This window comes from Amaranthus tricolor, chromosome 12 (genome assembly GCF_026212465.1).
Source record: "Amaranthus tricolor cultivar Red isolate AtriRed21 chromosome 12, ASM2621246v1, whole genome shotgun sequence".
In the NCBI taxonomy this organism is placed as follows: domain Eukaryota; kingdom Viridiplantae; phylum Streptophyta; class Magnoliopsida; order Caryophyllales; family Amaranthaceae; genus Amaranthus; species Amaranthus tricolor.
In genome coordinates this window covers 16460680-16488179 of record NC_080058.1, presented here as the reverse complement: position 1 = coordinate 16488179, position 27500 = coordinate 16460680, and the positions used below count along the sequence as shown (strand labels likewise).

At 33.2% G+C, this 27500-nt stretch overlaps 2 protein-coding genes across 8 annotated transcripts in view; both read left to right on the top strand.

Moving 5' to 3' along the window:
* The window catches only part of LOC130828907 (disease resistance protein At4g27190-like), a 10344-nt gene extending 852 nt beyond the window's left edge, over positions 1 to 9492 (top strand). For 2 of the 6 annotated variants that reach the window (XR_009047426.1, XR_009047428.1), the window contains exons 3-7: positions 236 to 1821; positions 1909 to 2050; positions 2758 to 3715; positions 5360 to 7860; positions 9407 to 9492. Coding sequence is in view for 2 of the 6 variants with exons in the window: in XM_057694945.1 (XP_057550928.1) it covers positions 249 to 1821; positions 1909 to 2050; positions 2758 to 3715; positions 5360 to 7081 (4395 nt within the window). In the remaining 4 variants the exon portion in view is untranslated. Of the gene's footprint in view, positions 1 to 235; positions 1822 to 1908; positions 2051 to 2757; positions 3716 to 5359; positions 7874 to 9406 lie in introns of those variants that run through there. The other 4 variants (XR_009047429.1, XR_009047427.1, XM_057694947.1 and 1 more) reach the window with 4 other exon arrangements.
* Positions 9493 to 13178: 3686 nt separating this feature from the next.
* Positions 13179 to 15574, top strand: LOC130796806 (uncharacterized). Of its 2 annotated transcripts, XR_009038757.1 has the most exons (3): positions 13179 to 14597; positions 14731 to 14819; positions 14894 to 15574. XR_009038757.1 is itself a non-coding variant. In XM_057659201.1 (2 exons), the coding sequence occupies exon 1, from the start codon at positions 13854 to 13856 to the stop codon at positions 14448 to 14450; it is 597 nt and encodes a 198-aa protein (XP_057515184.1). In that variant the 5' UTR covers positions 13179 to 13853; the 3' UTR covers positions 14451 to 14819; positions 14894 to 15574. The 2 variants fall into 2 exon arrangements, 1 of the variants encoding a protein (XP_057515184.1); XM_057659201.1 differs by having other exon boundaries at positions 13179 to 14819.
* Positions 15575 to 27500: the final 11926 nt, after the last annotated feature.

Genomic DNA, 27500 nt, shown 5'->3' with positions numbered 1-27500 from the left:
ACTATAAAAAGTGATTTTCAATTTTTATTTTTCATTTTTAAAAATCACGTTATCAATAAATTTGACTTGTGTTTTTTAGTTATTATAGAACATATATCATATAACTTTGAAAATAAAAAAACAAAAAAAAAAAAAATAGAAAACCACATAGAAGTGAAATCTATCTTCCACTGTTTGGATGCATTTATGCATTATCCTTTAACCTATGTTAAACCTCTAATCCAACTCATTGCAGACGATCATTAAAAATGGACATCATAGAAGAACTACGTAGAGAAGCTGACGAATTGGCGTGTATACAAAGAGAAGTGCAAGAAAAGGTTAATCGAGCTAAAGAGGCCGGGGAAGAGATTGATGAACATGTCTACAAGTGGCTTGAGGAAGCCCAAAACATTGGTGTCAAGGTGACAACTAATTTGCGAGTTGATACGAAAGCCAAGTCGACATTGGTCAGTAAGTTGTTTAGTTGTTATTGTTGTCGGTTAAAAGAACCCGGGGAAGATGCCTTGAAAATTAGAACTGTTGTAGATGATTTGGTGGCTCAAGGAAGAAGTATTTTTCCTGCACAAGGAATTGAACTAATTTGGCGCGATGGTTTTCTTGATTTTGGATCCAGGAAATCAGCTTTTATCAGGATTATGGAGTCTTTAAAGGATGAGGGCATTGGCATCATTGGTGTTTCAGGATTAGGAGGCATTGGAAAGACTAAATTGGTGACAGAGATAGGTAAAAGGGCCAAAGACGAGAAATTATTTGATTATGTGCTAATGGCAACCGTGACTCAAAATCCTGACATTAGACAAATTCAATGGACACTCGCTGATATGTTAAACCTAAAGTTTAAAGATGATGATGACTCTAGCAGAGCGAATGAGCTTCGAGCAAGATTGGATAAAGAAAGGTCAGTCTTAGTTATTTTGGATGATGTTTGGGATATAATTAATATAAATAGTGTTGGGATCTTCCCGTATTTTAATCAGAAAGGATGTAAGATTGTTATCACAACACGTTGTGATAAAGTTTGTCAAGATATGTGCTGTAATTATGTAGTTCGTTTGGATGTCGTAACTCATGTTGAAGCATTTGCTTTATTCTGTGAGTATGCCGATTTGAAAGACCAAAAGTCCAATCGTCTTCTCACCAAGGCAAAAATTATTGTGAAAGAATGTGGTGGTTTGCCACTTGCAGTGGTAGTAGTTGGAAGTGCATTAAGGGGCAAAGATTTAGAGGATTATGAAGATGCACTCCAGAAACTTTCGAGTTCCAACTTTGTAAATGTAGAAAGTGCTGATAGTGACATCTATTCTTGCCTTAAATTGAGTTATGATTATTTGGATGATGAAGATACCAAAAAGTGTTTTTTGCTATGTTCTGTGTTTCCAGAGGATAGTACAATAATGGTAAAGGATTTGACAAGGTATGCACATGGACAATGGCTATTTCAAAATGTTAATTCCTTTGGTGAAGCAAGGATGAGGATTTTTGCATCGGTTAGAAAACTTGAAGATGCTTCGTTGTTAACTCATGTGACGCATGTTAGACGTCGTAAAGGTAATTATTTTCAAAATTGGCCCAGCATGAAGATGCACGATATGGTTCGTGATTTCGCTATATGGTTAGCCAAGGAAAATGCGGCTTTTTTCTTTGTGTTGGCTCCATCAAACGATTTGCAAAGGAAGCGAATGCATGAGAATGCAACTGCCTTATATTTAACGAAGTTTGACTTAGATCACCAATTTCCTACGAAATTGAAATGTCCAAACTTGAAAATCTTGATAGTTACAAGTCACATATCTATATCATCGTTGGAAATTTTCCAAGGTATTTCAATCTTATAGATTTATACAAAAATATCTGAGTTGAGCTACAGAACATTCATGAGTGTGATGGCTTCTTTTTCACTTGCAGATAATTTTTTGGAAGTGTCTAATGCTCTACAGGTTCTTGACATACGCTCATACAGTTCTATGAACATTATGTTGCCTCCAATTTTGCTTGAAAACCTTAATAACCTTAAAACTCTTTGTCTGAGTGGGGAATGGCTTTCAAGGTATTGTGATTATATGTTGAACATAAATGATGTATCCTTGTGCTACCATTGATACAATCAAGTTGTTTAATTCAGTTTAGATGTGTGTGAGTGAAAGCTCACAGGCTGGAAGCAGCCTTTTTCAGAAATGTAGGGTAAAATTTGCCTATTTTACACCTCTGGTGGGACTCACGCTCTGAGTGCACATTTTGTGCACCATACTACTTTTTTTTTTTAATTGGCAACCTAGAACTACATGGCATCATCCTTATTTTTCTAATACTATTGTAGTTAATTTGTTCATTGCATGGAAATTGAAATGCATTAGGTCAAAAACTAATAGTATTGCTTTAAAAGCAGTCAAATGAACTCAAATAGGACTAGATAATTCATCTTTGATACTATCTATAAAATGCTGGACAAACTCATTGAGTTAATATTTTATGAAATTAAAGGTTTTATAAAATACAAAGAGAGGAAAAAGAACAATATACTTTGTTAATGATTTAATATAGTAATAGGGTCCCTATTCCCTGAATGAACTTAATTTGTGCCTAGTTAACATTACATAACTTACCTTCAATTGAGAAATGTAATATCACTTAAATTTATGTGCCTAGTTAATATAGTAATAGATCTCTCAATGTGAGCATATGTGAATTGTCATGTAAAGATGGGATGATTTAATAGCTAAAACTCATTTTATGATTTATTATGGCTTGTTTCAGGTACAAGGACATGTCTATGCTAGGGACATTAAAGAACCTGGAGATTCTCGAATTGAATTTTGGTTTACAACAGAGCATATTACCAGAGTGGATAGGGGAGCTTGGTAACTTATGTCTGCTTGATCTATCTAGATGGTATTCATTGGAAGTGATACCCTGCAATTTGTTGTCAAAATTGACAAAGCTAGAGGAGTTATATACACCTTTCTTTCATACAAGAAGGAAGTGGGATGCTAATTTTCTGTCTGATCTAAACTTTCTGCCTCTTTTGTCTGCCTTTGCTGGCACGTTCGTTGGTTTTCATTCACTCCCTGCTGGTTTTAGGTTTGGGACTTTGCAAATGTATTACATAAACTGCAGGCCCCGTATATTAAAAGAGGAAGGCATTAGGTGGACAAGAAGTCTGGGACTAGATGATATTAATGACGTATCAATCAAGGTGTTTGAGAAGTTATTTCCAGATGTAGAGTGTCTTAAGATTGTGGGTTCAAACTATATACATGGTATCGACAACATGTATCCACAAATTGATGATGCGGGTTTCCAGAATCTTAGAGAACTTTTTCTAGGGGAAATCTATGGTATGGAGTGTCTTATTGATACAACAGAAACTGGACTAGGATTATCTTCCTTGACAACAGTGTTGCCCAATTTGGTTCATCTTACACTAGATAATATGCGCCAACTGGGCAAGATGTTGCATGGCCCTGCTCCAATCAGTTACTTGGGAGAGCTTAAAAAAGTTGTGATCATAAAGTGCCCTAGATTGGATAATATAGTCCCAGATATGCTACTAGTTGAATCAAAGATGGAGGTACTAGAGATAAAGGAATGCGCACTCAAGCATGTGTATCAGTTGAATGCAAAAAATCATCTGCAACCTCTCCCCAGTCCTGAAGTTATTGAGTTAATCGATCTTTATGCGCTGCAAAGCCTTTGGAATATGCCTCTTCAGTTGGTACAAAAAAACTTTCCTTTAATCCTGCATTTCGATCTTTTTGAACTGTGCTCCTGCTTCTCAGATTAATGAAAGAAACTCATGTTACCCAGTATTGGATTGTTGATTTCTTCGTTTATTCTGATTTAAACTTTTTGAACTTGTGGATTGTATGGCCTAAATACCCCTATTTGGGAAACATGATATATATTAATATCATACAAGTAGATTTCTGTAGATGGCCATTCTAAAGTTGCTTTTTAAGCTAGTACATAGCACCTTTTATTTGCTGCTCTCTGAAAGAACATTACAGAACTCATCTTTCAGACCTTGCACCATTAAGTTAAACCACAACCATAAAACGCTCCAAGGCTTCAGAAGATATTTACACGCCCCACTACTAACCTCCAATATCACAAGAAATTACCAGTTGCCTTGTTCATAGTCACAAGAAAGTTTTAGTTTGGGCGGTGAAAGTAGATCGGCTAGACATTCTAATCAAATTCTTGATGGTTGGAGGACTACATACCAAACTTTGAATTTAAAATGCTATGTTGATTGAATAGAAAGTGGCAATTGATTTTGGGATGTTTTTGCTATATCATCTGTAATTTCTATTTCACTTTTTCTTACCTTCTTCATAGTTTTGTTGCTGTTTTCTGTTGAGCTCCATCTCCATTTTGACTAAAAAAGTGGTTATACATTTTTTTTTCTTTTCTGTGCGGGGTGTGTAGTAAATAGTGGTCAATTTGGGCGTCAAAGCTGGGGGGTCAAAGCGGGGCATCGAACTGCTGGGTTTAGGTGGGTAGGGTGTTGTAAGTACTTTAATGGTTGACTAGGTAGGCTGGCCGTTGATTATTGTTAGGCTTGTTGTAGGGAATTGGAACATAAGAGATATCCCAAGAAGAAGGGTTGCGAGAAAGGGAATTTCTTCAGGTAAGACTAGAGGTATAGTGTCCTACAGAGGAAAAAATCAAATAACAAGGATGACAAAATGGCAAGAAAAGAAGGAATTTAGGTAATTGGCAGAAGTGACTCTTTCAGCAGGAAAACAATGCTAAGATTTAAAGAGCCGGCGTTTCACTGGGTTCTTCTAGAAAGAAGTTTTCAAACTCACCTAAAATGGCTTGTCAAAAACTGAAAATTTGTATAATATTCATGGATACAGAGAGCAGTTTTTAAACATATACCTAAATACTAGGGTTAAAAGGATTATTAACCAATTTTTGAGAAGGATAATATCGTGTAAACTACTGAACAATTAGCTAAGGTTGCAAGCATTGCTTAAAAGAACTATGTATTGTAAGTTTGACTTTGTAAAATCCCGAAATTTGATGAATATTATGCTTGTAGCCTTGGAGATTTTTTTTGTTAAGAAAAAAATAATTTGTAGTGTAGAAGGGGCACTTGGAGGAGGTTTCATGTACCACTCCCCTTCCTTCAAAGTGTTTAGGCCTGTCCTAAGCTAGGACATCCTTTAACAGCAAAAAAAATATTTATAATGTATAACACTATAACTTCTTCCTCAATCCACTTCTACAAGGTTTTGTTCATCATAAAAAAATGCTACTCTCGACACCACTTGCTACTGAAAATTTATATACTGTTTCATGTAAAAGATTATACGTAGACTAAGAATGCGTTCTGACTTGTTTTATTTTTCAGGAGTTCACTGACAAGGACAACAATGTAAAGTTGTGCAAGCATATTGTAAGATGCCTAGACTCTCTCGTTAAGATGAAGATACATAATTGTTTGGTATTGGAAGAGGTATTTCCATTTGTTGAACTTGGCCACCAGGAATCCCATGTGCAACTCTCAAACCTAGTTGAGTTAGAGTTGGCATTGTTGCCTAAATTGAAGTTCATTTGGAAAGGCAATCAGCAAAATGTAAGCCTGCAAAATCTTGAACGCATTGATCTGGAAGAATGCGACACATTAACTAGTATTTTCACTTCTACTCTTGCTCAGAGTTTGCATAAATTTCAATTCCTTGTGATCAATAAATGCCATGCGCTTGAAACAGTTATTATGCAAGATAATCAAGATGAAGCAACAACGAATGCATTTTCTTGTACTTTCCCAGCAGTCAAGAAGATTAAAGTAGAATCATGTGGCAAATTAAATACCCTCTTGCCAAGTTGTTTTGTAGCTAATGGTCTTCCAAACCTTGAAAGCATCTTCATAAATGATTGTGCGGAACTAGAGCGAATATTTGGAAATCACGGTGAAGAAAATGAGGCAGAGGAAGTTCCGCTTGTTGATCTTAACAACCAGAATTTTGATTCTCAACTCCCAAACTTAGCTGAGTTAGAGTTGGCGTTCTTACCTAAATTGAGGTTCATATGGAGTGATCAGCAGCAGAATGGCAGCCTCGAAAATCTTGTACATGTTGAACTTAAAAATTGTGAAACCTTGACAAGTCTTTTTACACCCATTCTTGCCTCGAGCCTGCGAAAACTGCAGCACCTTGTGCTCGATGGATGCAGTTCGCTGGAATCAATTATTGTTCAAGATGAAGCAATGAGAGTTTCATATACCGATCTGCAGCAAAAAGCCTTCCTACAACTGAAGAAGATTACTATAATTTGCTGCGGCGAATTGAAGACCATTCTTCCAGTTTCATTTATTTCCCAGGGTCTTCCGCGACTTGAACGCATTTACATTGAAGATTGTGCTAAGATGGAAAACCTATTTGGAGATCTAACCGTTGATGCACCTGTTGAGTTCAACAATCAGCAAAATGCACAATTCAAAACTTTGGTAGAATTACATTTGACATTATTGCCGAAACTGAATTGTATATGGAATGATTCTCAGCAGAATTGTAGTCTTCAAAATCTTGAATTCATTTGGCTCCAGAATTGCGATGGTTTGACTAGTGTTTTCACATCCTGTCATGCGCAGAGCTTGCAAAAATTGCAATACCTTCATGTAGAGACATGCCAAGCGTTGGAGACGATTGTTACCGTCAATGATCAGGCTGGAGGAACGCAGGGTTCATGTTTGTTTGAATTGCAAAACAGCTTCCAAGAAATCAAGGACATAACTGTGAAATCATGTCATAAATTAAAGAATGTTCTCCCGATTTGTTTTGTTGCTCAGGATCTTTCAAAACTTGAAAGCATTTACGTACGAGACTGTATAGCGCTTAAACAAATATTTGGAGATCAAGGAGTGGAAGATGCGGTTGAGGGTTGGAAGCTTATGATTAGCAATCTTAAAGAGTTAAAGCTTGTGAAGTTACCAAACTTGCATCGTTTCTCGCCGCCGAATTGTGATATTTTAATCCCCTCGACATCACTAGAAGGTGAAGATGGTGACACAGACCTTCTGAATTTGCTTCCTCGGTCTCAAAATAAACCGTGCACTTGGATTTGGCCATAGTTAAGAGTGTTTAGTTGGAAGCACTTGGATTTGGCCATAGTTAAGAGTGTTTAGTTGGAAGTACTATAAATGGAAAAGAAATCAAAGATGGGGAAGGCATTCGAATCTATTATTCTGATGACAAATAGGAGTGTAAGATTATCACCCCTATGTTGAGGGAAAATCTTGAATAAAATTTGAGATTTCAAGAGTCAATTTTGGTAGTAGAGACAAGAGTCTTGAGCTAAGTTATAAGTTGTCTTGAATAAAATAAAATGATGTCCCGCAGGGTAAAAGTGTAAAAAATCGCGTTTTGAGTCGTATCAAGAAATATCTCATTTGTTGAGATCGAGATTGCAATAGCCGCAACATTCCTGTCACCGCATCACCTTTCCATTGCCATGATTGCGAATGTTACCGACATTTTTGCACTATGGCATAGTTCTACCATTCATTTCCACCCATTTAACATAGCTTCCAGACACCAGATCAAAGACGTCTCATGGAGTTGGTGTGTTGATTGCTCACAATGGAGATCTTTTGATCAACGTAATTAAGCGTATCGACTCATTATATTGTCTGTGACTGTGTGTGTATGTCGTCTTTACATTGAAATTTTTTTGTCTAATTTGCTGCTTTTGTTATCAGAAGCTTTAACAGAGAGGAGCTTCAAGACTCATTATTACTTGAATCAAGACTAATAGCACAACAGTTACATAGCATGTCAAATAATAATCTACATATTACAAGTCAAGTGTCAAACAGCAAACAATTAAAAAGCCCTTTCATATTTCAGCTGGGTATGATCATGATACTCCCTCAGTTTTTTTTTTTTTTTTTTTTTTTTTTTTTTTTTTTTTTTTTTTTTTTTTCACTTTACTCTTTGCGCTCATTTCAAAATAAATTTTAAAAGTTGTAAAAATAAAATTCTTTAAGAACTTTGCATCAAAATAAAATCCATATATTTTATTTTCAATATATGATTTTAAAATCTAATTTAAATTTCTATTGCTTAAATTAGAAAAACTTAAAGTATACAATGAAAAGAAAACTGATAAGAGTATAAGATTCTTTTGGACTTTCCTCATACTTGACCCTAATTTTAGAATTTGGGTCTAATTTTTTGAGACCTAATGATTTTGGGTTTTAAGTCTAATGTCCTCAAATCTAAACTCAACATAGACTTGCCCTAGACCTAATGGTCTAATTAGAGTCGTCCTATGTTTAATTTGAGACCCAATTTAGAATTTAATTTTTAATTATTTGGACTTATTTAGTTTAGACTTTTCCATCTATAGATACATCTTAAACCCAATTACACAAAAAATGTATAAAGAATGGTAGAAAAACAATTAGTTTAAGACCGTAGACACATCGAGTTCGGTGGTTTTGGGTTTAGGTTTTGAATTTTGAGATGCCATGGGTTCGAAGCTCACACTAAATAAAATAGTTAGTATATAGGCTTAATATACTCGACTTGTGACAATTCCTAATTGCAACTGATGGGAGCCTTTATATATCTGATTTGATGCATTTAACTCCTATATGGTATGATGGTTTGATTTTCTTTGTCTTGTATTATGTAATGGTCTAATGTTCTTTACAAGCATTGAACTCATTTTGAAGCACAGCTTTTGGAGATTGAATCAAATTTGCAATTGCATACTTTATATTGTTTTATGCACAATTTACAATTGCATAATATTATTTTCAATTGCATATCACATTTTTAAGGAAATCTTACCACTTTTTTCAAAGATCAGCAAGCCTTTTGTGAGTCTGTCTCTCTCAGAGATAGTCTGAAGTCGTCCATATTAAGTATTAAAACAAAACAACAGTTTCCTACACGCAATTCTAGTAAATCGTTTTCTTCTCTCACTCATTCACATTGCTAAAACTTCAAATAGAAAACAATATTTATTCCTTCACTCATGTTTACATTTCTTCCCTCAATCCTCAAAACTTAATCAAATTCTCAAAAAAAATTAATCAAATCATAAAAAAACTCGAATAGAAGATTTCATACTTGAATCGATAAATTTTCATCTCAAACTCGATCCAAAAACAACTCAAAGGAAATTCTAGGTCTATATATTTCTTTTCGTATTAACTCTGTTAAGTAATACTTACTCATTTATAGCATTTTTGAAACATTATGGAAAGAATTATGATGAATATTATTTTTATAAAACTAGCATTCACCGAAAATTTGATGATTGAGTTTAATAATGAAAACACCAAGTTTAATATGTTAAAAAACCAAATACATAAGGTTATAATGCATATTTCTTATTTCATCCGATAAAATAAATTGTATTGTGATGCATATTTTGTTGTTTTATATAGGCTCATCAATTGAACAACTGATGATAGTGTTTGATGATGAAAATACGGTTTTTGATAAAGAAAACGATAGCATTTGCTTGTGTGGAGGTAAGCATAACTTATACATAAGCCTATTAAAAAGCAAACTGTTAAAATATCAATTTTAATATGTTAAAATACCAACTTAAATAAATTAAAATATCAATTTAAAAGAATAAAAACGCCAACTTCATGATACTAGAACACTAACTAGAACTAGTTAAATTGCCAATTTTAGCCTGTTAAAATATGAACTTAGTCTAAAGGCTAACTTAATCTAATTAAACTGACAACTTTGACCTTTTGCAACAACTTAAACTATTCAAATTTCCAACTGCAGCTTGTTATATTACAAACTTAAAATAGTTAAAAGCCCTTTTTTTTTGGTCAAGAAAGATGTATTATTACTCCAAACGAAAAAGGTACAAATACAAGACTGCCATCTCTTAAACAAAAAAACACTACCCCTGAACCAGCACCAAGCACAACACAAAACTAAACAACACCAAAACCAAAGCTAAACAAGACCAAACTACAAAAGTAGAATCAAGCCACTACCCACACCAGCCTCAGCTGCTGCAAGATCCCTAAACTGCCACAAAAATAGAACCCCAATAGACAACAACCTTAAAGAACAATCCACAACTAATCAGCAACAACCAAGATACCAGCAGCCTAGGAAAGCCACATACTAACTGACCTGCAATCTAGCGACAAAGGCACAAGGAGAACTAAGTTTCCAAGAAAGTCTACATTTTAGAGAAGCAATAATGCTTGAAATAATAGCTCTACTGGGAAGGGCTCCTCTTCCGAAACATCTGTTATTCCTCTCCTTCCAAATACAATACACAGTAGCAACAAAGACAGCTCTAACCACTCTCTTCTTTGTAGGGGGCCCTTTAGATTTTTAACAAAATTGAGGGACTTCTCCGACTCAAAAGGGAAAAACATACCCATCCAATGAAAGACACCAGCCAACACCTCCTTAGAGTAGTTACAACAGAAGAACAAATGACAAATATCTTCAATAGGGTCAGGGCGAAGAGAGCAGCAAGGATCATCCAGATTAAACTCCATCCCATTTAACTGCTCCTTAGTGCGAAGCTTATTATGAGCAAACAACCAATGAATAAAACTGTGTTTAGGAATATTTAAGGGATTCCAAACAATAGGATGTCATTTCCAAGGCGTGGGCTGGTCAACCAAATAATCATACCCATGTTTAGCAGTATAGACAAATGTATCAGAATACTGCATCCAGAATATTTCAGAAAAATCAACCCTCAGCTTCAAAATAGCTTTCCAATGCCAACTCACATCATTAGGAGGAGAGAGTAACCAAAAATTTCTATCCCTAATATACAATGAGTGTATCCATTTCACCCACAAATTATCTTTCTTACTAGCAATATCCCAAAGAAGTTTTGCTTGTAAAGCTTTGTTCCACCTATGACTATCTCTGAACCCAAGACCCCCATCTTTCTTAGCAACGCAACAATCTTGCCAATTTACAAGCCCAGGCCCTCTAGAACAATTTCCCCTCCACAGAAAGCATATGCAAATACTATCCATATCCTTGAGAACAGAATTGGGGATCATATAAATGTTGGACCAGAAATTTCTTAGTGAAAACAAAACAGATTGAATGAGAATACTTTTGCCAGTATATGAAAGTTTGCTTGGAAGACCAATTACAGATATGATTTCTGAGTTTATCAATAATCCCTTGAAAATCAATATTCTTCTTATGAGGGTCCACAGCCTCACCTAGATATTTCATCGGGAACTCCTTTTTAGAGATACCAGAAGAGGCTAAAAGAGTAGAATCCACCACCGAGTCCACCCCACCACTATAGAGAGAGGACTTATCAGGATTAATAGCCAAGCCTTAACAAGAGCAAAACCTGTCCAAGCTATCCCTCAAAATCAATAGACTTAGGATCACCATGGAAAAATAACAAAAGATCATCAGCAAAAAACAAAGATTGAATCTTAATTTTTAAAAGCCCAACTTTAGCATGTTAAAAATGCTAACTATGACTGCTAGAACACCAACTTAAACTAGTAAGGATAATCTTGTGAGAGATCATCTCTCGATGAGACGATCTCAAATAAGGAGTTTTTTTTTTCAAATAATATATATTAGATGGGCTATTTAACACATGATGGAGGTGTGTTTCACGATGAAACCGTCTCATACAATAATTTGTAAAACTAGCTGTATAACATCAACTTTAGCCTGAGAAAATAACAACTTAAACTACTTAAAAGCCCAAGTTTAGAATGTTAAAATACCAACTTTAAAATGCCAAAATGTCAATTTAAATAAATTAAACTAGTCAACAAATTCAAGGAAAATAGGTGTTACGTTGCAAAGGAAGTTGCAATTACCAGGAAAAACATTCCAAGCTAATGTAAATAAATTATTATTATAGTATGCTGAAATTGTTTTGATTTTGTTTGCCGCTTTTAAATGCAAGTGAATGCAAACAGTTAAGAATGATTTCTTTTGGTTTAATATGTTTCAAGGACATAGTAATTTTAGCTACCAACATTGTATTCTTTCTTAAGAATATGTGACATCATCATTGATGTTCTTAAATAGGTAAAACAATTTTAAACTTTCATCAGCAAGATTGTATTATTAAAATGTTTATGGAACATACAAGAGAAGAGCTAGATCGCCTATATAGAATATGGTTTAGATAATTAGGTATAAAATAAATTTTAAGTAAGTGGACTTATTAAATGCTGAATTATTTGTGAAGTAGAGCTATGCTTTTCCTAACTTAAATCCTTAGAAAAATATAATCTGTCAATTAATTTACACAGTGACCATTTTCAAGAACATAATATGTTTAAGAAAAATATAACTGTAGGTTAGATATTAACGTCCTTTATAGCTCTGAACATAATTTTTTGTTAAGAGATTACGATGTAACCTATACAATTTATACGCTTTTTTTTCAAATGTTTTAAAACATTCTAAATTTGTTGGGGTGTGGATACAAAAATTTGAAAAAAAATAAGACGTTTTAATGAATTTATTCCTAAAATAAGCTTCGTTCAAACTTTATTTCCAAAATAAGCATCTATGGATTCAAAACTAGGCTTGGTGTATACTCGCACTTACTAACAGCGAATTAAAAGAAATGGTCAAAATTTTAGTCAAACCTCATGTCGCTGTTAGTAACAGTGAAATAAAGGTTGACTGGTCAAACCCTTATGTCGCTGTTACTAACAACGACTTTAGGCGTGCCTAAATACAACAACCTTCTTCCTCCTTCCTCATTTCACCCGATTTCGTATCAGCGACCTAACCCAAGAAATCTCTCCCTTCTTTCCACCATTAAAATCAACTTTAATCCTTTAATTAATCTCATCAAATTCCAAGTTTCTACTACTAATTAGTTTTGTCATCTTCCTACATTTACTTAAGGTACTATTTGTTTATATTTTTTTTCTTTTTTCAAAAAATTAGGATTTACAAATTCTTCATCAACTTTCACATAAATGCAGGTTTATAAACTTACAATTTAGTTTTCTTGTAGTTCTACAGCTTATTAAGGTATCCTTTTATTATAAATTTTTTAGTTCTGTTTGTTTTTAAAAAGTATGTCATTTATAGTGGTCATTTACGTTTAAACTTTATGAATATGTCAAATGTACTTGTTATTTGCCATGATCTTTATAATGAGGTTGTTTGTTCATGAATTTAATGTAGAAAATGTTTGAGTTTAATATAGAGAATGTTTGAATGCAAACCCTAAATTTAATCAATGTTGTTATATATGTATATATTTATGAACTTGATAGTAATGTTGATTTTGTACGTATTGTTGTAGAAATGGCTTCATTTCGTGTGACTGTTGTATGTTTTTGGAATGGTTCAATTCGATCAAGTAGTAGCAATGTTAAATATGTTGGGGGAAGACGTAAACTGTTTGCATGCAACTCAAACATGGATTTGAATGAATTTAAACACCTTAAATGCTCTAAGATTGGCATTGACACTACAAGAAGTACTGTTAATGTAAGTTCTAAATATAATATGAGTGGAGAATTGTTAGCTCTTCCGGTTGAGGATGAGGAGGCTATAGATACAATGTGGGAGTATTCAAAGTCTACCTCTATTCTTTCTTTAGAGTTATATGTAGAAGAGGTATCCTTAGGGAATCATGATGTCAGTGTTGTGGAAACAAATGCATTCCTGAATGTAACTTCTTCTACTCCTTCTCCTACGCCCTTCCCTACCCATGAAACCCCAAATCCCATTATGCCATCTTTCTCTTTTCCTTCTAATGATGGTACTTTTAACTTAGAAAATACAGATGAGCCTTAGGATGATGTTAATAGTGAGAGTAATGAATTCGTTGAAACTCCTTCTGAGGACGAAGTGGGTGTTGATGAGGAGGCTCTAGCTAATGACATGACCTTAAGCAACATTCCAACAATCGTTGCTCCTACACCTTATGCACTAGTTCCCCCTCTAGATGAACACGTTGAGGAAAACTCTTGGAGGTCTTGGGCATGTGATACAACCTACTCCGATGAAGGAGAGTTTCAAAAGGGCATGATGTTTGATAATAAGGATGCCTTGTTGGACGCTGTTAGATTGTATCATATTCTTAGGAACATTGAGTACCAAATTGAGACTTCGATTCAAACCGTGCTCACTTTGAAGTGTAAGAGAGGGTGTGCTTGGAGGCTAAGGGCTAGGAAGAGCTCCTATTCACCTTCATGGGAGATTGTTACATATAAAGGGAAGCATGGGGGTTGTGTATTAAGTACTGAAAATGTGTCAGCTGGACACATTCGTTTGACATCTTTCGTGATTAACAATGTTATTAGAAATTGTGTTGCTGAAGACCCATCAGTTAAGGTCTCTGTGGTGCGACAAATGGTGAAAGACCAATTTGGTGTCGAAATGACCTGCTACACTACCCAGAGCTATGTGAACACATATGAATTCATATTCATGTCATGGATTGATAAGAGGTTTATGACCTCAATACACCGGTGTTGAGGTGATACACGATCCAGATCACATTCGTGGACTAGGAAGACCTAAGTCAAGGAGGATCACCAACGAGATGGACGGAGGATCAAAGAGACGCAACGCTTGTCGACGGTGTGGTAGTGAAAGTCACAACACTAGAACTTGCACGTCAAGGTAAACTGTATTTGAGTATAGACACATAAAGACTATGAAAACAACTAAATAACATAAGTAAACAATTTGAGTATTTGTTAAGTCTTTTACGTATAATTAAAACTACAACTAAGTTATTGTTGAATTATAGTAGAGATGGATCTAGCAGCTCCAGGCCCTCGCGACCCTAATGTACTGACGATGCAGGCGGATCACAGAAGCAGTGTACTATGGAATGTCCAGGTTAATCAACTTATTATTTTGAATGTATATGCCTTAATACTTTAACTTTATGCTAATATAGTCTTTGCGTTCAGGTGTCTGACACAGAGACCATATACACCAAGCATCCCGACTCTGCTCCGTGGCAGATTGATGCACGGATCATCCCCTACATTCAACGAGCAAGGTTGTACGACTTTCATCTCATCGCTTATGGGAGAGTCGATCGGGCGCTAGTCACGACTTTAGTCGAACGGTAGCACTAAGAGACACATACCTTCCACCTACCTCTAGGTGAAGCTACTGTCACTTTGCTTGACGTAGCTGTGCTTACTCGGCTTCTCATCGAGGGACATGCCGTCTTTACCGTTGGATGCCAACTCGACAGTTGGCAAGATATAGTGCATAGGGTATTAGGAGTCCGACCTCCCCCAAAGGTAGTCAAAGGGACACAGTTTCAGCACTTCATTCCAGAAGTCGTGTGCTTGACATCACTATGGACAAGCAGGGTTCATCTCCTCATCATGCCGACGTTCATCTTGAGGAGGTAGACTTATCGTGCCCCGACTATGGTGCCGGGTCCTCACAGGGTGCTGGATCATCCCAGTATCAATCACCTCCCTTACCCGAGCGTCATGCGACGACCTCTTACTATCGTAGGAGGCGTAAAAGACCGTCACAGTTAGAGAGGGTATAGGAGGAGGATTAGCATTAGTATAGTGTTTTTATATATTAAACATTAGTAATGTTTTGTATATATTGAATATTTGTAACATGTGGACTGTTGTGTATATTTTTTAATATATGTGTAGATATGTATATATGTTTATCGTATTATCACATATTTATTATGAATGAAATGATGTTAATTACTCAGAGTTTTCGGCGATGAATCATTCCGCCGAGAATTAAGTATGAACTTAATCAAAATCAAACAGACAATCATATTCAAATAGGGAAAATGCTCTCGAAAATTCAACACAATTTCATTCATGTTCAATGAATCCATATCAAATTACATAGTTCATTCGTTAACTTAAACCACCGTCGCTAACTAAGATTGCTTCTTAAACTTTTTCATAATCCTTTCAGTCTCTTATTTCCTATATTTCATATCATCTATTTGTCTCTTGAGATTAAATACCGCATCTTTAAGCTCTTGATTTTCTTTTTCAAGCCATTTGATACCCTACGGAGCAACCCACCTAAAGTAGGTGCAACTGAATCCTTCATCCAAGTAGAATGGACAAGCAACAAAATCACAGCCAGGATCGATGTCGCTTCAATTTGTATTAATCTCAACTTCATAACCACAATCACAAAGCTCTTCAATAGAATGCTCCTGTGAAATCTACGGAACACATATGTTATAGAAATATAAGTAAACATTCAAAAATAATATTAACATTTATAAATTGAGAATAATACTAACATAATACTTTATGTTACCTTCAAAATTGATTAAATAGAATAAGAATGATAGAGTTTGGATACAATGAAGTAGGGAAATGATGGAATTATTTAATAGAACATAATAACAACTATTTTTAACTTTATAACGACTATTTTTTAATTTTACAACGGCTAGTTTAAATCATACAAAAAAGTCAATAAAAGTCAAACCAAGTCAAACGTCAAATCGCTGTTACTAACAGCGACATATGAGTTGACCAGTCAACTCCTAAAGTCGCTGTTAGTAACAGCGACTTGAACCTTGACTAATTTTTTGACCATTTGTTTTAATTCGCTGTTAGTAAGAGCAAGTTTACACCAAGCCTAGCTTTGAAGCCAAGGACGCTTATTTTGTGAATAAAATTTGAACGAAGCTTGTTTTTTGAATAAATTCATTAACACGTCTTATTTTTTTTCAAATTTCCGTGTGGATACTATCCTTAGCCCAATTTGAATGGGCTAGGAATTGGAATGGTAATAGTTCATACTTAAATCGAATTATGGTAGTGACTTTGCTATGAAAAAATCAGGCTTTTTTCATCTCCATCTTCGACTCGTACTCGGATTTCACGTCTTCTGATTTTGCTTCAACTCAGATTTTTAGACTTCCAATAGAGTCGGATTGTATTTTGAAAAATATTAATTTTTTACAGTACATAATTCATAACAATAACATCTTTGAATAACTATTTGTGAATTTTACTTAAAATAAAAATATTTATCAATCTCTTGTAAATGATAACCAATTATACATACATCTGTGCATTCGAGATTTCGAATTTTCAAACTTGTTTTAAGTATGATATTATAGATTAGGTTAATTGTGAGTCTTGTATGTACTTATTGTTTAAATATTTTGTCAATCTGATTAAACATAAGATAATGTTTAAATAGTCATAAATCAAAACTTTTTATTTGCTAATTAGCTTTAGCTTAAACTGTTAATCCTTTCAACTAGACCTGGAAAAATTTGATCCGACCCGAAAATGAACCCGGGACCCGACCCGACAAAACCCGAACCCGACCGACCCGAAAGCGACTTAATCCGAAACATGACTGACTGATAATTACCCGACCGAAAATGACCCGACCGGAAACCGACCCGTTTTGACCGATTTAATATCAATTTTTAGAGTAATTTCAATGTTAGAATTCATTTCAAATAAAATTTTAGTTTTCAAAGTATCTCAACATATTGAGTATATCACTTGAACCCTAAAACTCATCAATAGATTTCAAAAAACACGTATTTAACGTCTTTTTAGCCATCGTAATTATTTTTCTTTAAAAACAGGACGTTATAATCATCTTAATTGAATACATGTATCTTGTTAAATCAGTCAAATGAGTTTTTAATTCTTCTACATTTCAGTAAGCAAATCAATATAATTTATACGAACGTTTCGCACGTTTGAATGAGCTTTTCAAAAAACGAATGTCGCTACCCTAAATTATAAAACGCATATCTTATAAGACGAAATAAGTACTTAGTTAGTTGTATATCTTTCCAACATGAAAATTGTGAAGATAATTTTAACGTCATTTTTATCTAACGTTACAATTATAATAAACAAAATAACTTTTATAAAGCACGTATCTTACAAGTCTTTCAAAATAAGTATTAATTCCCCTATTTTTCTTGCACTTAAATGAACCTGACATACCAACTATTTTTCGAAAATCATACATGTAATTTCTCTAATGATTTTTTTTAGACATTTTAATGATTTTTTTTATGTTGAATTAGTCGATTGGATATTCTAATGTTTTATGGTAACCCGTTGGGTCAATCCGAACCTACCCGAAACCCAGAGTGATCCGACCTGAAACTGACCTGATCCGAAACTGACCCGACCCGAAAATGACCCGACCGAAATTGATCCGACCCAAAACCCGACCGACCGACCGTTTTCCCAGGTCTACTTTCAACCTTTAATTAAAATCGTTTTACTTCAGTAATCAAAATTCTTTAACGATCATTTTTGTAATATTTGGTGTATCAAACTTGATCAAGTACGAGTCTATGACCTACTTTGTAGTTTATTTATTAGGCAAGGTAAAGTCTTAAAAAAGAAAATTTTGCATAACGTAAGCACATTAATATAATATGTCTTTATCAATCATAAAATAATTGCATAAAATAAACCGTATACTTGAATATTGGACAAAGTTAGAGTCAGAGTCGATTGTCGGGTCAAATCAGAGTTGCAGCATGGTCGGATTTGGATTCGAGTCAAATTATTTGATCGATTTTTTCAAAGAACCACCTTTCATAATTCAACTCTAATTAAGAGTCGATTTTATTATCGAACTTGGAGTCAAATTTTTTTCTTTGAATTTGAATTTGAATTTTTTTCAAAGGTCGAATCAAATTATGGTTGGATTATGATCTAACTATCAACTCTAACTAAAAAGCAGAAGTTAAAAAAAGTATGAGACCATCTAATAGTGAGACAAATTTGTACAATTGAAACCTAATTCAAATAATAAATGTTTTATTATTTAGAATGTAAAATTTAACCTCTTAAATGATGTGTTAAATATTAAACGATTAATTAAAAGTGAGTAAGACTTTGTCACGATCAGACGCTCTACAATTGGAATATGCGCTTGAAAGCATAATTACGTTTGTGGGAGACTGAGTGTGCAGTTTTGTTAAAACTTGAAAGGGCTTCCCTCTTATCATAAAGCATCTTTGTGGATAAGGAAAGCTAACATACATTTATTCTTATATGCCATATTATTCTCCATCTTCCGTACAGAAACAAAATAACAATTATATTGTGTAAATTTCGCCTTTCGTTTTATCTATTAGAGGGATTCAGGGATGCGAACCAAATACTTGCAGATTGTCTGAGACGTCAAACATTTAACTCTGTCAAATCCTTATTAAATGAAAAAATAATAATGAAAAATTTGTGTAACTTATGTAGAGAAATATATTACTCCCTCCGATCTTTCAATATAGTCCCATATAGGTTGGGCACGGATATTAAGGGTTGTGTGGGGTCCATTAAAAAGGGTAAATAGTAAAGGGTAAGTAGTGAAGGATAAGTAGTGAAGGGTAGTTGGGTAAGTAAGGTATATGGGGGTATATTCGTAATTACTTGTGTGAACTAAGGGTATTTAAGTAAAAAAGGATTGCCAAAAATAGAAATGGGACTAATTCAAAGGTTTTGCCAAATAAGGAAATGGGACTAAATTAAAAGATCGGAGGGAGTATTAATTTTAATGGTTATATTTATGCTTTTTTAATTATTTTATTTTTTTATAAAATTTATTTTAATATGTTGTGTTAAGTTTCAAATCTCAAGCTATTGGTGAAGAGTTTGATAACTTCACACTTGAGAGTGAAGATGTGAGTGGCATACGTTATGGAGGATTGATGTTTGAGTCACTTGATGAAGTGATCAAAGTGTATAAATTGGTGTGCCTTGATGAAGGCAAGGGAGTGCCAAAGTAGGGTTTCAAGTTATGCCTTGAACGAGGCAAAGACCAAGGAGGTTAGTGCTCATCCAAGGCAGTAGCTGACACAAAGTTCAGAAGGATTTGACGGTTCGTTCAACTAGTCGAGCATAGTGGCTCGATCGAGCGGTTCAGCAGGGACTCAACATCGTGTTTTCTGTTTTGCAAGGTTTTATGCTTGGGCATTAAGCTTTCAACCTAGGGTTTGTAATATGTTAGGGACTATATAAGGGGTTCTTAGAACATCATTAGAGTGCATTGTGTGAGGCTAATATATTAGAAGCAATTAAGGTTTATCACTGTTAGAGTATATAACATATCCTGGGGCTTTAACCATCAGTTTAAGCTTTTGGTTAAAGCCCCAAGATATGTTATATACTCTAACATGGTATCTTGGGACGTGTTAGAGTATATAACATATCTTGGGGCCTCAACCATCAGCTAAAGCTTTTGGTTGAGTTGGTTCCTTGACATGGTATCAGAAGCCAACGTGAGAGGTCACGGGTTCGAATCTCAACCACCCCTCATTTAAAGTGGAATATTCAGCGCCTATGCGCATCCACACTTCTAGCCCAATGGGGTCTCATGTGAGGGGGCGTGTTAGAGTATATAACATATCCTGGGGCTTTAACCATCAGCTTAAGCTTTTGGTTAAATTGGTTCCTTGACAATCACCAAGAGAATTCTTCATTGTATTAGTGTGTTTGAGTGATACCAACATTAAAAGTGAGGTCTTTATCTTGAGAGAGTGTTCTCAATGGTTGTGTGTGGCTTGTCATAAGTGTATGTTGATATATTAATGAAAGTAATTCTTGTTTGAGGGGGAGGTATTCTTAGATACCTCATAAATCTTGTGTTTGTTGTTCTCTAGTGTTGTGCTCTGTTTTTTTGTGTATTTTTTGTTCATTCGTTTATTTATTGTTCTTTACCAAACATCTCAATCCATTCACAACATAATGCATTAGCATAAAGAAATGCAGTATTAATTGATGATTAAAAATTATGAAAAAAAAACTTTTTTATAATTGAAATTTCATCAAGAGAATAACATATAAATTTGAATACGATGATGTATTAGAGTTCGAACAATGTGTTTCAAACTCCAATATTTCCAAGATCGAATGTATGAAGTTTAGTGACAAACAAATTACGCTATCAATGATATCGATGTTTGTAGGAGAAAGTAAAGCAATAAAACGACACAAAGATTTAACGAGGTTCACCCAAATTAGGCTACGTCCTCCGGTGTGTAGTATCTCTTATATTATCAAAGGAGTTCAAAGAACTCTCAAATATGGAGAATTACAATAGAGAAGAGATATAGGCTAGTGTTTGGCTTGGGGTGTAATTTGTGGATAATTACAATGTGAATGAGTACTAAGTAACATTAAGTATATTAAAGCTATGAATAAATGATAATGAAACATTCCCAAGTATTTGAAGAATCAAAACCAGCATCCTAGGAGTATCAGAGACTTTGCTCGACCAAAGCAGAGGCTCGCTCGGTCGAGCAGCCTGGTCGAGCGGATTACAGGAAGTTTCTGGTTGCATTCTGTCTGCTTGCTCGACCCATTCTGAAGCTCGCTCGGTCGAGCGAGCTGGTGAGCGGCACTTTAGAGGGCTTCTGACAGTATTGCTCGACTTGCATAGTAGAGCATCTTAAACCTTTGAACTTCTTCATTTAGGTCCCATAACTCCCATGATTAACTCATACTTCATTACCTCATTAATTCATACTTTAATCATCATTATAAACCACAATCATCAAGATTTATCTTAATACACCCATTCATGACATACTTATGGGATTCCATCCCAAGAGTCACCATAAATGCACGCACCAAATATGCACTCAAGTCACACCATTTATAAGATTTAAAAGTTAAGGCCTTGGAACTCAAGGTAAGGCAAATTAAGGCCATAGTTTGCTTTATAAGTTCTTGTATACTTTTTTCCTCTCAGTAAATCAGATGAATACGATTTACTTTTTCTCTCTGAAAACGAGAAAAAGACGTAGAAGTATAATTTTATGAAATGTGATAAGATTTAAATGAAAGAATATACTTCACTCTTTTTTTAAGGTTATTTTCATTTGTTGTTCTTATTACAAAATTTTTTATTTATACACAAAATAAAAATAATTAATCTTATATATTATTTTTTTAATATTTTAATAATATTTATTTATTCCACATATGTTTCACTAACATTATTTAACATTTTTATATTGTTTATGGTTCTTATATGTTTCTCACTAACTTTATAAAAATAATTTTTTAGTAGTTGCATTCTTTATATTTTTTTACTAACTTTCTTTTAATATTTTTTTAAATATTTATGGTCTTTACATTTTCTCCTTTAAATTTATTATTCTGAAAAATACATCTATTATCTAAAAGATTATATTTTTAAATTATTGTCAACATTTCTTATGGTTACTTTTTTTTGGGAGCAAAAAATGTATATCATAATAAAAAAATATAAAAGAAATGTAAAGTTATTAATTTTATGATAATAATAACCGTTATATAACTTTACATTTCTTTTATGATAAAAATATAAAAGAAATGTAAAGTTATTAATTTTATGATAATAATAATAAAAAAATAAAGAAATGGTTACTTTTAATAATAATAACCGTTATAATAATAATAATAACCGTAATAATAATAATAATAATAATAATAATAATAATAACTATGATAATAATAATAACAATAATAATATAAATAAGAATAATTAAAAAAAATTAAAAAAAATGAAAATGAAAAGTTATTAATTCAATGGCAAATTTGTAAATTTTTAAAGATCAGGGGCAAATTCGTAATTTCATTAGGAGGGGGGTGGCGATAAAATGAAAAGGGTGGCGACAAATAAGAATCGGGAAATGAAAACGTTATGATCTAATCCCGATGCGAAAGAGTGAGTAGATAAACCAACTACAATTAGTATGACGTTTACAGTTGATGACAAACAAACAGATGTCTAATTCAGAAATACCCTTCAAATTAATTGACTTCTGTAGCCACTAAACTTGTCAAAACATATATGCCCACTTACAAACTATGACATCTCACGACTAATCTTGTGTCGAGCACAAGCCACTTTTTAGATTCTTATATCCAAAGGGCGAACTATTCTTTTTAAAAATAAAGGACAATCAAACGTACACACAAAAAAACATTATTCTATTATCTTAATATAATTTCTTGCCTCTTATTTGGGATTAAGGGTCAGATATACGTAATATTTGCTTATGTTAAAAAAAAGTTGTTGTCAGGGGAGCCCTTAATAAAAAATATTACATATATAAATAAGAAGTGTTTGTTGATGTTCTTGTTTTCTAGCTTTTATTCGTTGCTATCACTATTATTATTGTCATTTTCATTTTTATTTTTAATTGTTTTTTACTTTATTTTATTTTATCTATATGCATTCTATTTATATTTATCTTATGTCTAAGGGTCACGCTTGTGTGTGATAAGATGCAGACTTGCGGAGTTAGCTTTAGCCGCACTCGGTCCCATCAGTTGCAGATACCTATCTTATTCTTTCTCGAGTCGGGGTACTCTTTGGTCGCGCTCTCCTAAGTATGAGTTGTCGTCGTCCTTACCTCTCCAGACCTTGGCTGTAGTTTTCTATGGGCGGGATACACTTGATATGATGATGATGAAGAATAAGAAGTGCACAAATTAATTCAATGTTGTTCTTAATCCTAGGCAAGGTATTTATTTGTTTAGGATCTAGAGCAAGAAAATGGTCAATAATTTAACTCATCAATATTATCATGTCAGACGTAAAACACCGATTATAAAATTTTAAATTTATCTTTGTAAAACACCTGTTAAATACCATAATCAACTCTCTATATTAGAAAGAGCTTTTTGTATTTCACCTAGCGTTCATACTATATCAAGAACGATATTAAGTTATTTATTGGAAACATGTACAAGGGTAGTGAGGTAAAGGTAAAAGATAAATGACACTCCCAGTATCTGGCACAAGGCAGGGTTCGGGTGGAGGGTTTTTCTTTTTCCTGATAGATGCGGATTAATTATAACCGTTTTCACAAGGAGGGAGTAAGGAGAGATGTACGCAGGCTAAAAACCCCAAAATTGATACCCGTACCCAGTAGAGGTTGAACCCCAAACCTTTTACTCCATATGCAGATGCTCTATTCATTGAGTAACAAGTGCTTTTAGTAGTGAAATAGTGTCAAATAAATAGTTATCATAAGAATAAATAAGGATGAGATAGAAGAATGACAAATATATGTACATCACAAAGGCAGAAGAAGGGAAGGTCGATAAATAGTTATAAATTGAGACACATCATTTTAAAGGATGAATTATCAGAAAGTATCAAATAAATTTTTTTCAGAAAGTACCTAATAAAAAAAATTTTATTAAAAAACACTTAATAAGATTTTTTATTTTCCAAAGAATACCAACTAACTATTTTTGTTAGTTGACCATCATCTTTTTGCTTTGAGTCGCAATTGACTTGCGCATGAGCTTGTTAATTGGCTTATTTTCCACCTAATATTTGAGCTTTTCTCACTCCTTCACCCTTCTCTCCTCTTCTTACACTGTTCATAATTATAAACCGAAACATTGAAGAGCTTAAATCGACTGCAGCAAAGGGCATTTAATTGGAAATCAAACCAAAAGATAACGGTCAACTAACAGTAACCCTTAGTTGGTACTCTTTGAAAAAGAAAAAATTTTGTTAGATGTTTTTTGGCAAAACTTTTTCTATTTGGTAATTTTTGGAAAAAAAAATAGTACCTTTAGCTAATTTTTCCTATTTTAAATAAAAATTCTTAATCAATCAATGTGATTTGTAAATCACCACAAAAAGATAAAAAGGAGGCTCTATCAAATCTTATCACATGATTAGGATAATTTGTTAACTTCACAGATCACCGTAATTTACTAAGGCTTCTTCTTATTTCAAATGTTCATTTTGTTAGATTTTTTGTCCATATATATTACCAAATAAAAGAGGCCCTTTCATCCGTGAATGACATGGAAATTTATAATTTCATCTTGATGATTATGGGGATATTTTTTCTATGTGTACATATTAGTAGGAATAGTTATTCCTTTTACTAGTGTAGTGTTATAATATGATATATAATAAATTGATAAATAAATATATGAATGAACTATAAAAGAATAGGTGTATGAACAATAACTTATAGATGGAATTCTTTAACGATAATGCATTGTAGTGCATGAACAGCTAAAGAGCGAGCTTTTGCTATTAAAAGTATTAATTATAAACCTACTCAAATATATTATGTTCATTGTTATATATTTTTACCAACTAATTTGCTCCTTAAACTTACAAGGTAGAATTTATTTTCTCTTCATTATGGATTATCAATATAATGGTATTAATACCATATTAAGTAATGTTTTTTTATTAAACATTTATTTTATAGTTGTGCACAATAACCTATCATGTACCCACAAATCCTACCAGGGGCCGCAAGTCATTCTCAATGTAACCATTAACCACGTATTGTTCCTAGGGCTGATTAAAATTTAGTCTACACCGTAAATCAAACCGGACCAAATCGGAATTTTAGTATTTGGTATGGTCTACGGTTTAAATGGCCTGGTCTAATTTTTTTTCAAATTAAATTACGGTTTACGGTATGGTCTTGGTTTTTTTATATTTCAGACTAGACAGGACCGCAAACCGTACTATGGTCAAAAATCATAATTTTGTATTTAAAAAATTAAGTTGCTACCCAGATATTTTAAGATGTAGTTATTTTTATATAGCAATATATACGTGAATGATGTTGATGTTATCAACTAATTACAAATTATTATATTTATTAATTGTAGGTAATAAATATTTGTATAAATACATGTATTAATTTGGATGAAAATATAAAAATAAAAAATCGTAGACCAGACCAGACCGGACCGTTGTGAAACGGTTTGGTCCGGTCCGGTCCGAAAAACTTCAGACCGAAATTTCTGATTTAGTCTAATTTTAGTGTTAGACCAGATCAAAGCGGACCGTGTTCATCTATAATTGTTCCTCTATTATCATTACCGGTGAAAACCAACCTTTCACCACTATTCCTAATCTCAACATACCATCACAACCATCTACAAAAATTTGAAAATCTCCTCGTAATAAGAAAAAGTCTAGATGATGTTGAAGGTACAAATAAATGTGAAAAAGGCGACTAAATATTTGAAAGTTGCACCGGTTATGAAGGGCAAGGACCACGCAATATTAATTAGAAAAAATATCAAGTCATGCCACCTTCATGGAAGACAACGACTATGAAAAAGAGCCGCCAACATCGAAGGGCCATTGAGAGACATTAACCACCATTTATATGAGATAAAGAATAAAAATAAAATTTCTATTTTAAATGTTTCGTAATTTTAGCTTTTCGTCTATTTTTGTTATCTTTTGCATATAGATGCTTCTTCAAAGTTGTAGAACTTTTCCAGCTAATGATTTTAGACCCAAAAATAACTCAAAATCGAGCTTTGTACTAAACATATGGCTTTTTTAGTTTTATGCTGCTTTATTTATTTCTATAATTCTTTTCATTAAAATTTTCCATCTTTTAAATCTCTCTAGAATGATAAAAAGTATTAGTAAATGAGAATGATATTTAAATAATAATTTATCTCTCACATAAATCGATATATTTAATCTTATTTTCTATAGAAGCATTTGAAAAGAATTTCAAATCAGATAGAGAAAGGGAAGAGAGAAAAGAAAGAACGAAAAGAATCAGAAAATTTTTAGGCACAATTCAGTTTTAAAGAGTCTTTACAATCTTGGTTATATCGATTAATTTTTAGCTTTTCGCCTTTTGTTTATTTATTGCAGATAGTTGCTTCTTGAAAGTTGTAGATCTTTTTGAGCTCATTAATTTAGACCCAAAATATACTCAAAACCGAGCTTTGTACTAAAGATATGGTTGTTTTAGTTTTCTGCTACATTATTTATTTCAAAAATATTTTTCATCAAATAATTATGCCTTCTTTTACGTACTAAATATATTTAAATCATCCTAGATTGGTAAAAATTAGTAGTGAATAAGAATAATTTTCAAATAACAATTTATTTCTCACAAAAATTAAAATATTCAATGATATTTTTTATAGAAGAGTTTAAAAAAATTTCAAACGGGAAAGAGAAAGGGAAGAGAGAGAAAAAGAAAAAAAGAATAAAATTAGAAATTTTTTCTACATAATTCAGTTTTAAAGAATCTTTACAACCTTGGTTGTATCGACTCATTTTGAGCTTTTCGAGTTATCTGTTTAATTTTTTGCATATACTTGTTTCTTGAAAGTTGTAGATCTTTTCGAGCTAATGAAGTTAAACCCAAAATTTACTCAAAACCAAGCTTTGTACTAAATGATATGGTAGTTTTTTTTATTTTCTAATGCTTCATTTATTTCTATAATTCTTTTCATCAAATTTTGTCTTCTTTTATGTACTAAATATGTACAAATCTATCTAGAATACTAAAAATTATTAATGAATGCAAATGATTTTCTAGTAACAATTTATTTCTCACATGTATTGATATATTAAAGGGAAATTTGTAAAGAAACACCTTTTAAAACACCTTTTTTGTAAAGAAACATCTTTTATAATTTTTTTTGTAAAAAAACACCTTTTAAGATACTTTTTTTAAAAAAAACACCTTAAATCAGTTTCCGGTGACTTTTGTCAACTTTCCGGCGTCGACTATGCCATTTGTCAACTTTCAGGCATTGACTTTTATTTTTATTTTTA

What these genes read in the sequence shown, in the direction of transcription:
- LOC130796806 (XM_057659201.1), top strand. Translation starts at nt 13,854, where the DNA reads ATGACCTTAAGCAACATTCCAACAATCGTTGCTCCTACACCTTATGCA.